The following is a 15,509-nucleotide window of genomic DNA, read 5'->3' on the forward strand; positions in this document are numbered from 1 at the left end:
ATTTGAACCTCCTCAACTGAAGCAGAGCAGTTTATCATTTAGTTCCAGTGAACAGATTTGTACATCAGACGTTTCACTGCATTATGGATGGGACAATGTTAAATATGTATTCACTGCAGTTCCACAGGTCACTGGCATGGGCCAAGACCATAAGCCCAGACTATACAGTTAAGATTATTGCAACACAGCTATTGATCATGCAGCTAGCTCTATGGTAACTAACAGCATTTAATGCCTAGATAATACAGTTTCATTATCACAAACGAAATTAAAAGAGCCCTTTCCTGTATAGAGACAATCCAAGCAAAAGTCCGCACCATTCCACCAGGCTGTTAATTGAACTTTTTTCCACCAGGATTCAAAAGGAGGAGGGGGTTAAGGGAACTCACTGATACAGCAACATGGTTGAAGACAAACCTATGCTGCGGAAGACTTACCATCATCCAGGTACATCTGGTCCAATTCCTCAGGTTCTCGCTTGATCGTTACAGGAATAGGGGCCAAATTATGATTACTTTCCTCATGCAACTCTGGCAATGACAGTGGTTGGGTTGTTGGAGACTCATTTCTGTGAACCTTCGGCAGTTGCTGCTGCTGTTGACCCATTATGGATGAATGAGTTGGACTGCAGGACTGCAAATAGGTTGGCTCTTGGGTAACAGATGGAACTGGAGAAGAGGGACTGTTGGGATAGAGTGTTTGTTGATAACCAAGGGGACAGCTACTGCTCAGATGTTGACTCACCTGCGGCTGCAGCATGACGTGAGATGATTGCTCGGGGGAGCTTGGGTGCACAACTATAGACCTTGGCACTTCCTGTATGGTGGGGACACCTCCAGCAGGCTGCTGAAGTCCGAGGTGACTGTGGCCTGGGTTGGGGATGCACTTGTAAGGAGAGGATGAAAGGTCATGCAGCTTGGGGCTTGCGTTGGGAGAGGGTGACATCACGGCATTTCTCTGCTGACAGGAGGCAAAGCCAGCCACGAGGCACGAACCAGGATCAGGGGGCATCATGATCTGCTGACTGTAGTATGGTTTAGAGAGAGGGCTTAAGCCTTGGTTCATTGGTCCACAGGTTTGAGCAGGCTCATAGTCATCTGTGGGTTCTGTTTTTATAATTGGAACTGTTAAAAGAAAAAAGTTTTACATAAACATAAGTTGCGTATTGGTATGATCAAGTTGGCTTGTGGCTAGGATACCCTTTGCAAAACAAACAACGTCTTGAATAAGACTTTGTGTGTCTTTTGCCTAATTCTCCCACCCTATAAAAAAAAATGAATGAGTCATCAGCACAAGAAAGTCACAGCTGGTTCTAATATTGAAAAGGACTATTTTTTTTGGACTCTCGTCCTGCACTAATGTGCTATAAAAATCTATTTGCAAATAGCTGTGCTTCAGTGGAAGCTTTGGACCCAAGGGCTCCATGGATTTGTAGTAATCAAAGCAAGAATTTTAACTTGGATATACTACTGCATTTCTACGGCTACTGATGGCCCATTTGATAAATGTCTGCACATTCGGTAAACTGGAGCGCAGTAAGGTAGAGATGGGGCTTTCAGAGTTCAGTGAAAGTAAGATTTCAAAGATACATGACAAACTACTATGTACAAGAAGTTTTCAATTATGAGGGTATTTTTGGAAGAGTAGGATTTGATTTATTTAGTTTTTACATGACTGTTTAATTTTACTAATCAGGAAATGGGTGTAAAATATTCAGTAAGTTGCATCCAACAATCAGTGAGTTGGATCCAAACTGCTAATGCCAGCTCCTAAAATGTTAACGCAGTCTCTGGCTACCAAGAAAAACTGACTCCTATTCTAGACCTCTGCTTGCTCTACCCATTGTCCCAAGAGGCTCTAATTGAGCTGTCAAGCCATGTCTCTAAACACCACCAGCACATAGATAGAAGGACTGTCTATGAGCATCAACTTGGTCATGACAAATATAGAACTGCTTTATCAAATCAAAGAAGAGATCCTGCCTCAAATCAAAGTGTCTTTTTCACATTGGCTTTCTCTCTCAAATCAGAGAGAGGTGCCTTCGCTGCTTCTCCTACAACATATGCAGTGCACGGGTAAAAGACATCCACTTTCTGTATCAGGAAAATTATAAATAACAGGGCCAAGCTAGTCTGTAGATGTATTTTTTCTATCCAGATGCAACTCTAATGCATACAACAATTGAGTATGGATGCACAGTGGCATTTATCTTCTTTCCCCAAACGAGATCCAGAGGAACAGCTGTCACTTGAACATGCTGTTGGAAATTTACAGTGACACCAGAGAATATCTTTCAGAATATCAGAATAATCGACCCGTTATGGGACAGTTATTAATGAAACATCTTTGCACAACTCAGCTCAGGCACATGCACGTTGCATGAGTGTCTGACTATTTTTATTTGCATGTGTTTTACAAACACCCTTACACATTCTCCACCCATTTACTATGTTTGTGTATGAGTTTTTTGAACCCCTAAAAACGCACATGTGTGCATGTGTACATATAAAACCCCTTTTAACACAAATTTTGCTGCTGGTGAATGCACTTCACTACCTTTGTTTTACAGTCCCTTAGCCCCTTGTTAACTTTGCTCTTTTACGTTCTTTTACATGTAGATGCAACAACACTTGTTTCAAGATTTCTAGCACCCCTAGTAAAAACATGTCTATATATGTAACAGATGCACAGGTGCTGCTCAAGACGAATGTGCTAAGGATAATGGACTGTCATTGGATTCCTCATAATCTTATTTTCACCTGCTCATGTGCTGCCCGCTGGCTAGGAGGGCTACTAATGCACTTGGTTGCAGAGAAGCAGATTCCAGGTTCAGTGACAGCTTTATAAAACCAGTATCACACCCTTTATGAAAATGCAAGACCAAAGAAACGCACCTAGATAAACATAGCAGTTCAGATATTGTAAGAAAATACCTTTAACAAGTTCCTGAGCTAGCAAATATTCTCACATGTTTTATATTAGGTTCACTGTACTAGCACTAACCACAGCACAGCTGGAAATATGATGGTTGTTGAACACTGAATTTTCCCAATATATCACTGTTATAGAAACACCTGTGCTAAATAATTCCAAGCTCAACCACTGGCAATTCAACTCCAATAAACCCTGGAGTTGTCTGACTTGTTATAACCTAGGGAAGGGTTATAGCCCTGGTGGCAAGCAGGCTGGAGGCTTTAAAGAGGGCAGGTTCCTGATCTCGGGCTGATTTTTCATTGTAGCTCTTCTACAGCACATCTTTGCTACTTGGTTTCCCAGGCACTTTCTTGTCACTTCACTTTGATTTTTTTCTTTATAAAAGCGATGCCACGGCGTCTATTTGGAGGACTGATTACTGGCCATGACCATTGGGAACCTGTTTTAATACGTTGCTACACTGAAATACACCTGCAACCAACAGAGGATACCCAGTAAATCCTACTCTGGGCAAAGGACTGATAGGCAGAAGGGACTCTATTCCAGTTAGTCCAAAACCTCCCTTGGACATGGTAACAGCAACCAAGGACACTCCTGGCTGCCCATAAATTCAGAGTTCAGCAGGAAAATAGAGACTGGTGTTAACTACAGGACCAGTCAGGGTAAGTCACAGTAGCTTGTTTTCCAATGGCAGGTTGGTAGCCAGACAGGGAAACAAGAAGGAGGGATATAAGATTAAGTGGGACCTCCATTTTATTTGACAACCGTTTACATTGTCCCTTTGTATTGTTCCGAACTGATACTCCTGAGCTTCAGTTATTTCATGTAACAGGAAACAAACTGTCTTTAAATGGAGAGATACTACCTGCACTTAGGCTTAGAGGTGTCTGAACTTGTTCAACTTAATTGTCTCCACTACCTTTTTTCAATGTGTTTCTTCAATACAGTAAAAAAGCCTCCCCTTGCTACATATTAGAAAGACAGGAAAAGTATTAATGCTGAATGATGAAGGGATTTGTATCTGACTTTTCAGTGCTTTGCCATTTGTATAGCCATTTAACACTGTGCACAGTGAACATACAGATCTTACCAAGCTGGGATGGCAGCCACTCACTCCCCTTTAAAATGTAAATGTCTTCACAGGGCACCAGTTTGGAGAAGGAAGCTCTGTAGGATTTTTTTTTTGCCCCCTGGAGAAACCATTACTAATGACCCGGATGATCTGGAATCAGACCTGCAAAGCTGAGCATGTCAGCAGAAAGGTAAGATATTAACACTTCCCTTTCTGGCTAAACCTCAACTTTTGTATTTTATATGAGCAACTCTATTACTTGACTTGTGGAAGACAGATATACCACAAATCGCTACATTATACCAGTTAACAGTTTATTTATGACACTCCATCCAGTATCTGCTTCTCCCCAGCCTACGTAACTTCACCAAACGGAGTAACAAAGGCCAAAAATCTTTGCCTATGTTTGTATTTCCAAATTCAACTCAAACAATCTGTGAGTCTGATCTACTGGTCATTCTGAAAATACTTTTGATGTGTCAAAAGTTGGTCTAAATAGCCTTATATTCTTTCTTTAAAAGGGCAACCATTTATTTCCACTTTGCAAAGGACTGCAGGCAGGAGCTGCGGATATTTCAAGGCACACCTTCTGAAACCAATGCAGGAACAGCCTGTACCTGTACTCACTGGCTACTCACCATCGCGGTGCGTATGGCATTACTCAAACAAGTTAAAGTACTTGCATGAATAAAGCTACCAGTTCCTCACACACCCTACCCACTGTATCACTGACTTTTGGGGGGCTGAGACCCTCAGCTGGGGGGAGCAGCTGCAGATGACGTAGAGCAGCTGAGGACACAAACCTTATGTGCCCATCTTCACCATTTTCTCCTAGGCTGGAAGCCAGCAGCTTCCTCCAGAGCAGCCAGGGCTGATCATCAGCCAGCCATAGACTAGCGTTACCACTTATCTATTGACTCATGCTTGACTAACTGCAAAACTTTACAGACCTGAGCTAGAAAAAGAGGTTTCATTCTCAAATACATCCCTATGGAGGCATGGCAAGCTAGCTGCCATAACACATATCCGTTTCCATCGTCACTCACCTGCACAAGTGAGTATTTCCCACAGGGAGATGAGACGTGATACAGAGAATACAGTTAATTTGCTCAGGATTAATATTTAACAGAGAACACTATTAGCCTGACTAACTTCTGGCTCATATATTTCAAATCTTAAATGACTCAATAAAAACCTGCCAGCTGAAAGAGACAGTCCTAGTCACAGAGCAGGCCTGGACTGGCAATTAACTGGAAAGCCCTATAGCTGTTCAGAATCTGCAAGCACTTTTAGCAGAAACTGGACTATTTCTCAAATTCAGCAGAGCCATATCAAATGGCAACAAGCATTCTGTCTCAAAGCTGCTCCGCAGTGCTGAGATAACACCAAGTCTTGCAGACTCTCAGCTGGCTAGAATGAAAAATTGTGACTAAATTTGCCATACACTGAAATTTGCCAATAATAAATTGCAGCAATGAAGCCAGAATTTGTGAAATTATAAACAGAAAAGATGATGCGGTTTTTACAATACACTCAGACTCAAAAGTAATGTTACTCATTCACGAGACCCTACTCTGCTGAAGGATCAGGCCCTTGCCATAAAAAGGAAAAAATGAATGCAAGATTGGTTTGTATGGTGAGCTTTTAAATGCTTGTTACTTCACAATGCATTAGAAAATTTTAAACAGTCCTCGATTTTGAATATTAAAATATGACAGAGCTCACAGTTCTAAATTAGTCTGATAAGGAACTTAATCTGTGCTAATTGGCTTTCAGTGGTTCGATGATGCCTTCTTAGACTCTGGACTCATGTCATTATGTCATCTAATTTAATATGAAGTTCTGAGAACCGTGCATTGGCAGCAGCCCTGGCTATAAATCAAAGCTTCTTACTCAGAGAGACCAGGGTTATGACATCATACCAAGGCACTGGTCAGAAGACAATGGTCCTTCTGTGTGGCTGTGAATCTGGGAGAAATATTTCAGCCAGTTCTGCAAGCCCACGTTTAAATGAAAGGCCTTTCTAGCAGGTAAAAAGTTAATATATCAAACCTTGAAGAAAAATAATAAATCATGCACATTCAGTAAAGGGAGTCAGAAAGTGCTTAAATATAAATTATATGTATTTTTTGACAATTCTAACAAGTCTGTTTGCTTTTACACTTTAGCAATCCAGATGGGTTTTTAAAACTTTTTTTTTGGGTGCTATTAAAATATGTGAACTAAGAAAATATAATCATATAAATTAAACAGATGTTTATCCTCATTAACATTAAACTAACAAATTCCCATTTCCATGTAGTATTATCAATACATACATTTATGGCACTATAATATATTTATTTTACCCTTAAGTTTGATTGAACCTATCAAACAAAATAGCCACCTTTCATGGTGCAGACTATGATGCAGTTCCCTGGCACTGGCACACAGATTTTGGTTAGCATATGAAAATCAAAACACTACTTTTTTCCTCATGTGCACACACACATTTCTTCAGCTTTTGGACTATACATCTCATAATTGGTAAGAATTTGGGATGAGACTTTCAAGGAGGGTTGAGGAGTTAGGTGGCTAAATCTCCATTACTGAGCTGAGCTCTGAAATGCCATTTGTGCCTCCAAAATTCTCCCTTGTCAATCAGTCTTGAGCCAGGCAGCACACCCTCTTCACCACGACAGAAGTTCCTTCAGAAAATGCTGCACAGGTCATCCCAACTGCTGCCGCTGCTCTGCTGCTTGCTGACCAGAGACATAGTTAGGGATGTGGACACATCTCCATGTACAGCTTAGCCATTCTGGATTCATGCAAAGACAAAATCCTGGCTGCTGTGGCAGCATCGGCTGGATCCAACAGGCTTGAGCCGAGCGAGGACCTCACCCCTCATTCTGACTCTGGAGCAGTCTGGTGTTGGGGAGAGGCAATGGGCTGGCTGCCCTCAAAAACCATAATCCCCCTGTTTTGTAACAACAGATCAGCAGTGGCAGAGCAAAACTTTCTGAAATGCCCTGCCAACGTATCTGCAGCAGTGACAATCTCAGTGACAAGGGATGGGCACTCAACCCCGGGGATCTCCTAAGACAGTCACTACAGGGGCTTCTGCAGATGCTGTCCATGAACTGGATTTTTTTCCCTAGGCACCCATTCAACCAAAACATTTTTTAAAGGTTAAGCTACTATCAAGCCTTTGCCTTTTAGTTAATAAAACCAGAAGCACAGTGACTCAGAAACAAAGGGAGCCTCACGCTACCAAGCAGCTGTAGGCAGCACATGTGTGATTGCAGCTTTTATCTACGCAAGTATCTGAACTCACTCACCCTCTCTTGCTAGTACACTGCTACTGGTACTGCTCATCGAGAGGGCTACCTCTAACACATGCCTGCCTGCCCTCTTTGAGTTTATGTGTATATATTTTTATGGGATCAGATGCATATGTACAGCTTTACACAAGAATAGCCTCCAGGTAGATGAAAGCCTTGTGCATACTTCTCAGCCTATAATCTCGGACAGTGCCATTATCTGATTAGAAAGTGCTTTCCAGCTAACTCATTTACTAAATGCTTTTCAACAGCTGTTAAACTATTAGGTTATTCAACGCATATTTATGAGACAGAAGATTATATATGGTAGCTTGGTGTATACACTGTTAAACTGGGTGAGGAGGAGTGGAAGGTAGGTGGAGGGCATTTGGGTTGTGTTAGTACAGAAGATATGGATTACCTTTCTTTCAAAAGAAAAGGGAAAAATTCTTAAAAGGCACGATTCATTTTGCATCATAAGACCTTATTAAATCTACAGTGTTGAAAAGGATACATCAAGTCCTGTATGCTCGCTTGGACTGCTCTACTGCTGCTCCCACGGCGCAGCACCAGGCTCTACCACTGCCTTCACCTGGAGGTTTAACTGTGCATAACACCCAGGCTGCACTGGCAAAGGCTTTCTATGTCATTTCTGTCAGACATGTGAGATCTTTTTTGACAATGTACACCACCCACACTGACATTACTCCTGCTCTCCCGATGAGAATAGGAAAGCTGGGGCTGCACGCAGTGGTCCCGCAAGGCAGCAGCGTGGGGGCAGCCGGACACTCCTCATCCCTGGAAATCCTGCAGGAAGCTCTGCAGGGACAGGCTGGCAGGAGAGCATCCTTACTGTGCCAGTCCTACCCCCAGATCTGCCCTCTCTGCAGAAGGGTTTGGACTGACCTCAGCCATCTCGCTCTGACACGGTCTTTGTCTCCAGAGATGGAGGCAGTCCCTCCCACAGCCAGCAAAACACATCTTCGCCAGCAAAACACATCCTTGCCCGTGCATTTCACCTCTGGCAGCCACCACAACTGCATGCCCTTTAGGATCAATCATTGGGCTAGACTAATTATGGTGATCAGCCACTTGAGGAGAACAAAAATAAGCATCTCCTGTAATCCAGCCCATGTAATTCTAAACCCCGTTCTCCTTCACACAAGTTTTACCTTTTGGCTTTTAAGCTAATTGGAAGATCCTAAAGCCCCACACTTGTTAACATATGCATGTGAAATCACTGGGAAGTAAGGGAGGGAGTCCTTGAAATGCTCACGCAGAGAGGTTCAATGACTGAAACTACAGGCTGGGTTTTGTGATCTGAAGAGGAATATTTGAAAAGGGAAGTACTGCCAAAAGACAACTTTATGCACTGGAAGTTAACTATTATGGGTAATAAGCTCAACATGAGCCGGCAATGTGTGCTTGCAGCCCAGAAGGAAAACCGCATCCTGGGCTGCATCAAAAGAAGCATGGCCAGCAGGTCAAGGGGCGTGATTCTGCCCCTCTGCTCTCATGAGACCACACCTGGAGTACTGTGTCCAGCTCTGGAGACCCCAACATAAGGAGGACATGGACATGTGGAGTGAGTCCAGAGGAGGGCCACAAAGATGATCAGAGTGCTGGAGCACCTCTCCTATGGAGACAGGCTGAGAGAGTTGGGGTTGTTCAGCCTGGAGAAGAGAAGGCTCTTGGGGAGATCTTATAGCTGCCTTCCAGTACCTAAAGGGGGCCTACAAGAAAGCTGGAGAGAGACTTTTTGCAAGGACGTGTAGTGATAGGATGAGGGGGAATGTCTTCAAACTGGAAGAGGGCAGATTTAGAATAGCTATTAGGAAAAAATTCATTACTGTGAGTGTGATGAGACACTGGAAGAGGTTTCCCAGAGAAGCTGTGAATGCCCCATCCCTGGAAGTGTTCAAGGCCAGGCTGGATGGGGCTTTTAGCAACCTGGTCTAGAGGAAGGTGACTCTGCCCATGGCAGGTGGGTTGGAACTAGATGGTCTTTCAGGTCCCTTCCAACCTAAACCAACATATGATTCTATGATTCCACGATCATTACTGCAGCGATGGAGCCTGCTGGTCAGACACAGGCAGGAGCTTCTATATAGTGCTTATCTACCCCTGCCTGTTGCAGGGACATCACACAGGTAATGCTCCTTCTTGGCCTTCCAGAAGTTTGCCTCTAAAGTTTGCCTCTAAAGACTGGGACGACTGCATCTGCAGGTCAGGTGTGGCTGACTAGGCTCCGGCTGACAGCTGAAACGGGATGTCACCTGGATGAAGCGTGGGCAGCTCTACTGGGGACCCAGCAACTGGGAGCAAAAGCACCTGAGGCTGTAACACTGGTGAATGTAACGTGTATCTCCTCCGCTCCATCACAGACCTCGCACGGCTGCTGGAAGGGAGTGGAGGGGCTGATGCACCCAGCTAGGATGAATTTTTTGATCCCCTTAAATGGAAACAGGATTCTGACAAAATCTTGCCTGCTTTTTGTTACTCTGCTAAATGTCAAAGGTAACAATCAGCCACCTAGCAGCCAAAATGAAATAAACTGTAACAGCACACTGTGTAAAAATGAGCAAATGTGATTCATATTTCCACCTAAAATTAAACATAAAATCCTGGGGCCAACCTTTCTCCTCCCCAGCCCCTCCTGTTGCCCTGTCCTGAGCTGTGCAGGCAGCCCGGCTGCTCCCAGGGCTGGTTGGAAACACTTCCAGCCGGTCCAAGGCTTCAGGCCTGGTGCGGCCATGCTCGGTCCCCTCACACACAGCCCCGGGAAGGCAGTGCTGACCGAAGGTGGGCCCGAGTGTCACACACGCTTGCTGACTTCCATACCCCTTGCTCCGGCTGCCCAGGCTGGCGGCGAGGCACTGCCTGCCGTGGCCCTGCTGCCCACGGTCATGTTGGCTAGGCCGCCGGTGAGGATCCTTTCACAGCCCAGGCACTGAATTTGGCCCCGCTTCCCCAGCCACCCCCAGATTACCACCATTTTGCAGACTAACCGTTTTGCCAGCCTCGAGCAGGAAAGTTCAACAAATACTCAAGAGGTGAGAGGTGTCAGGAGACGATCAGCAAAAGCCATGCTATGTGTCACATTAGGAGCTGCAATGCTTTGCATCCCCATTTTCTTGTTTTCAGCTAAGGCGGCTGATGTTGCCTTTTAACTTAGAAAGTGAGCTGTGGGCGGAAGAGCCGAGGTGAAACAGAGGCACGGCTGCTCAATGCAATCACTAGAAAACTGCTGATTGTACTCATCTGCGGGGCAGGCGGGAGGTAATTTTAGCGCAGGGGCAGGAAGCGAGGAGGATGCCGGCAGCAATGTGCAGTGGGCACCCCTCACCCTCTCAAGAAGCACACTTTCACGCCGCCAGGCTTGAAAACAGCAATACTAAGACACCCCTAGTCACCACAGGCAGGCTCTCGGCACAGCTCCATACCCACAGATTCAAAGGACCTCTGTCCCCGCCAAGTCACTTGTCTACATGGCCGGGGTTTCAGAGGAGCTCAGCACCCTGGGGGCTTGTGCAGGTGCCTGCAGGGAGGCAAAGAAACTGCAGAAAAACTGGGTCTGCCAGTGAAGGCTATGCGCTTGGAAATCTGGCCCTATGGGTGGCAAAACACATCCCAAAAGAAAAGTTGATCAGCATATCAACGCCATTTTAATAAATACCAGAAGTAGTGAAATGATTTTTTAATAATGCTTTGACAATTAAGAAGCCTGACAGAAACAGAAACTGGAAATACTTTACCATCAACTCTTTGCAAAAGTGTATTTTTCGTTCCAGTGAAAGAAACACATCAACTTTCCTTTTCCCATCTTATTAAATATTTCCTAGACAAACTAGCCTATCTTTGCGTCAAATATCACTACTTGTCTAAATAAAATGCAAAGAAAAACTTTTCTATGTTCACCATTCTTTATAGCAATATTCATTAGATAACAGAAATCATGACAGCATTTGCTCTTATCTGCAAAAAATAAGTTCTGGAACATGTTTCCTCTATTTTGATGTACCTACTTAAAAGAAATCTGAATAAAGAGAAATCTAACCCTTATCATTCAGTGTATTGTTTAAAGTCTTCTGAGCTGGAGAACTCCTTCAGCTTGCGTAGCAGCTGGAAGCACAGGATTTGGGACCACGGCATACATGTCTGATTGCTTGTGTGCTTCTTCAGCCTCTCCAGATTAGTTTATACCTCAAATGCTACCACTTATGTACAGTGATTTCAGAATTTCAAACAAATTCCTCCTGTTTGAAATGCATTTATGGGCCCATGGTATAAGAAATTCATAGAAGCAAAATGATACGCAGTCATAAACAGAAATGAAAACCAAGTGTTTTTCTGGAAGGTAGGGTTCACAAATGCAGGGTTTTCTGAAATGTTCTGTTGCACTTAACAGAGCCACAGCGCATGCCTGCACAGAGCTGCAGCAGTGGAGAGACTTTAAAAGCTGAATATCCAAGTGCCTGCTCAGTGCGCTTTGCTCAGACTCCTGACTGCAGCATCTAGTCCTGCGCCTTCCTCCTCACATTCTGATGGGATGTGGCAATGCAAAACGTAATAGTACTTACCATATGAGCTGCGGGAATTCACCTGTGCCAGAATGGTATGGAAACTACTTATATTTCTGTGACAGGCTTGTCTGGGGAGGAGTCTCAAGAGCCTACAGCCTGCAAGCTCCAGGACAAAACTGACATGCAATTGCATAATATAGAAGCAATACTAAAAAAATGACATTATAGTCACTTCTGTACAGTATAGGCTAATACAAAATTTGTGGATTGCTCAAATTCAGCAGAACAGTAAATCAAAACTTCAATTAAAAGTGGATTATGAGTACTTAGGTTTATGGTCTGTCCCAAGACAAAGACTTAAGCAAGCCTGTTTTCCAGACCCTGACCCTCATTTGTGAAGCCTCTACTTTCTGTTTTGTTTTGTTATTTAAACTTTTCATTTACAGAGCAGTAAGATTTTAATTTTTACAGCATTTTTTTCTTTCTGAGGCAGGAACTTGTCTTCACCAACTAAGTCCCTGCTCTGCAAAACACTTGAGCTAACACAGAGGAAAAGTACAATCCTGCCATATGTCCACCGCACGGGAGAAGCCTTACAGTGGCGAAACCATAACACTCTGCTGGAGAGGGCAGCTTGTGCTGGCTGCACATCACAGAGCTGTACTCCATGGAGATGCTATAGGACCATCCACAGGAGGTGGGATGAGTGAGGCCACGTGTCCCTGGATCCACTGGCTGTTCTCCCCTAGGGAATGAGGAGAAACAGGAGCTACAGGAAAAAAAAACAAACCTATTGTTCTGCGGTCAGAGTGGGAACCACATAGCAAGCCCATGGCTCTCCCGCTGGTTGCACCGTCTGCACGTGCTCACACCCACCCCAGGAGCACGGCCAGCGGGCTCACACAATATCTAGGCTTTAGTCCATATACGATATTTTGCTTTGGCACAGTCCAATTGAGCTGTAAAATGTATGTCTCATGTGTGTCACTCAGCTTTTAAAAGACCCCTCATGCAGAAATACCTGCAAAATTATGGTAAGCACTGAAATGTTAGCATTTGGCTAGTCCTAAAGCACAGAAGAAGAAGCTTACAGGATACCATCTGATTTGTGTAAAACCACATCTTACACTTGATGATCACTTTGACGTTTTCTTGTCAAAAAACTACAGCTTCTGTGTTCATGGAATGTTTTAAACAAGAGACAAAGTGCTACCTGGACCAAAATAGTACTTATCTCCTTTACATTTTTTTACACTGATCACACAGTGGTTGTTGGCTCAACTATTTTTTTCTTCATGAGCTAAACTTTGGTTTTCTACAACGTCTTGAAACGTTAAAAGAAAGTTGTGACTGAAATCAAATAAAGCAGAACAGGGAACTACAGGCCAGTCAGGGAACTACAGGCCAGTCAGTCTGACATCGGTGCCTGGGAAGGTCATGGAGCAGATCATCCTCAGTGCCATCACACGGCACATGCAAGAGAACAGGGTGATCAGGCCCAGTCAGCATGGGTTTGTGAAAGGCAGGTCATGCCTGTCAAACCTGATCTCCTTCTATGACAAGGTGACCCACTTAGTGGACGAGGGAAAAGCTGTGGATGTTATCTACCTGGATTTTTGCAAGGCTTTTGACACTGTTTCCCATAGCATTCTCCTGGAGAAACTGGCTGCTCATGGCCTGGACAGGTGTACTCTTCACTGGGTAAAAAACTGGCTGGATGGCCGTACCCAGACAGTGGTGGTAAATGGAGTTAAATCCAGTTGGTGTCCAGTCACAAGTGGTGTCCCCCAGGGATCGGTGCTGGGGCCCGTTCTCTTTAATATCTTTATCAATGATCTGGATGAGGGGATCGAGTGCACCCTCAGTAAGTTCGCAGATGACACTAAACTAGGGGGGCGTGTTGAGCTGCTTGAGGGTAGATTGAGTCTGCAGAGGGATCTGGACAGGCTGGACAGATGGGCTGAGGCCAATGGTATGAGGTTCAACAAGGCCAAGTGTCGGGTCCTGCACTTGGGTCACAACAACCCCATGCAGCGCTACAGGCTTGGGGCGGAGTGGCTCGAAAGCTGCCTGGCAGAAAAGGACCTGGGGGTGTTGGTGGACAGCCGGCTGAGTATGAGCCAGCAGTGTGCCCAGGCAGCCAAGAAGGCCAACACCATCCTGGCCTGCATCAGGAATAGTGTGGTGAGCCGGACTAGGGAAGTCATCATCCCCCTGTACTCGGCACTGGTGAGGCCTCACCTCGAGTACTGTGTTCAGTTTTGGGCCCCTCACTACAAGAAGGACATTGAGGTGTTGGAGCATGCCCAAAGAAGGGCTACAAAGCTCGTGAAGGGTCTGGAGGACAAACCTTATGAGGAACGACTGAGGGATCTGGGGTTGTTTAGCCTGGAGAAGAGGAGGCTGAGGGGAGACCTTATCACCCTCTACAACTACCTGAAAGGAGGTTTTAGAGAGATGGGAGCTGACCTCTTCTCCCTGGTGACAAGTGATAGGACAAGAGGAAACGGGTTCAAGTTATGTCAGGGCAGGTTTAGATCGGATATTAGGAAGCATTTTTTCACTGAAAGGGTTATTAAACATTGGAATAGGCTGCCCAGAGAGGTGGTGGATTCACCATCCCTGGAGGTGTTTAAGAAAAGGGTAGATGAGATGCTTAGGGACATGGTTTAGAAGTGGTGGTGTTTTTATCAGGGTAGGTTAACAGTTGGACTTGATGATCTTAAAGGTCCCTTCCAACCTCACTAATTCTATGATTCTATGATTCTATGATCCTAAAATGACTCCTATAAATACATTAGTGTAAATGACTGATTCAGTTCATTGTCCATGGTTTCTGAATGCATAATCAAGGTGATTGTATCTACCTTTGAAAGGCACAATGGAAATAACCACCAGCAATGGAAGGGCAAAACCTTATAGCTACAACACAGGCATAATAAAAACATACTATACTATTAATTCTGATGATTGCAGAAGCACATTCACTCTTACCACTGTTATGAGAGAGTTTGCAAAGAACATAAGATGTTTTTCAATTACCTATATGCACATATACATATATATTAAGAGAATATGATTGGAGAAGCAAATAGGAATGGGGGAAGGCATATTTATTATTCAATACCTGCTTCCCTTTCCCTTACTCTAGTGTTATATTTTTTCTTTCAGGTTTCCCTACACTGAAACGAAAAGATTTCACAGGAATTTAAATTAGTACAGCAGACTAAACAAGATTCCCAATGTTTTCAACAATTACCATAATTAAAGATGTCTTTGCAGGATAAAGCCTTGGCTGGTTCTCTGTTGCCTGTCACTAGGTAGCTATTCCCATCGCTTCACATCAAATGAAACATCAAATGTTTCAAACTCAGAATGGTGGTAGCATAAACCAACTTTGCAGCAGTGAATACTATTCCCATGGTTTAGAATAAAACAGTAAAAATGGCCTATGTAAAGGCAGGAGAGGAAAGATGCTACTTAAGAAAGAGCAGTTAACAGCAGGCATGTATTTGAAATACTTATGAGGGTAACTTGGGTGGCACGGCAATACCTGTTGGCCTCTACAATAGTTTTTTGTTTCTCGAGTGTTGTGCAAGAGAGTAACATCTCTTTTTCTTTCCAGTTTAAGAGATGAACAGTCTTTAAATATACACAGACATACCCACTGGGGATGAAGTT

The 15,509-nt window shown here is 44.1% G+C and overlaps 1 protein-coding gene across 2 annotated transcripts in view; it reads right to left on the reverse strand.

Annotated features, from left to right (window-relative positions):
• Positions 1-15,509, reverse strand: part of NFATC1 (nuclear factor of activated T cells 1) — a gene marked incomplete at its 5' end in the record, with an annotated part of 119,706 nt that overhangs the window by 32,449 nt on the left and 71,748 nt on the right. For both annotated transcript variants that reach the window (XM_082479186.1, XM_082479187.1), the window contains one exon: positions 438-1,124. In XM_082479186.1, the coding sequence (XP_082335312.1) occupies positions 438-1,124 (687 nt within the window). The remainder of the gene's footprint in view (positions 1-437; positions 1,125-15,509) is intronic.

Source organism: Vanellus vanellus (assembly GCF_965231255.1).
Source record: "Vanellus vanellus genome assembly, chromosome: 2".
NCBI classification, from domain to species: domain Eukaryota; kingdom Metazoa; phylum Chordata; class Aves; order Charadriiformes; family Charadriidae; genus Vanellus; species Vanellus vanellus.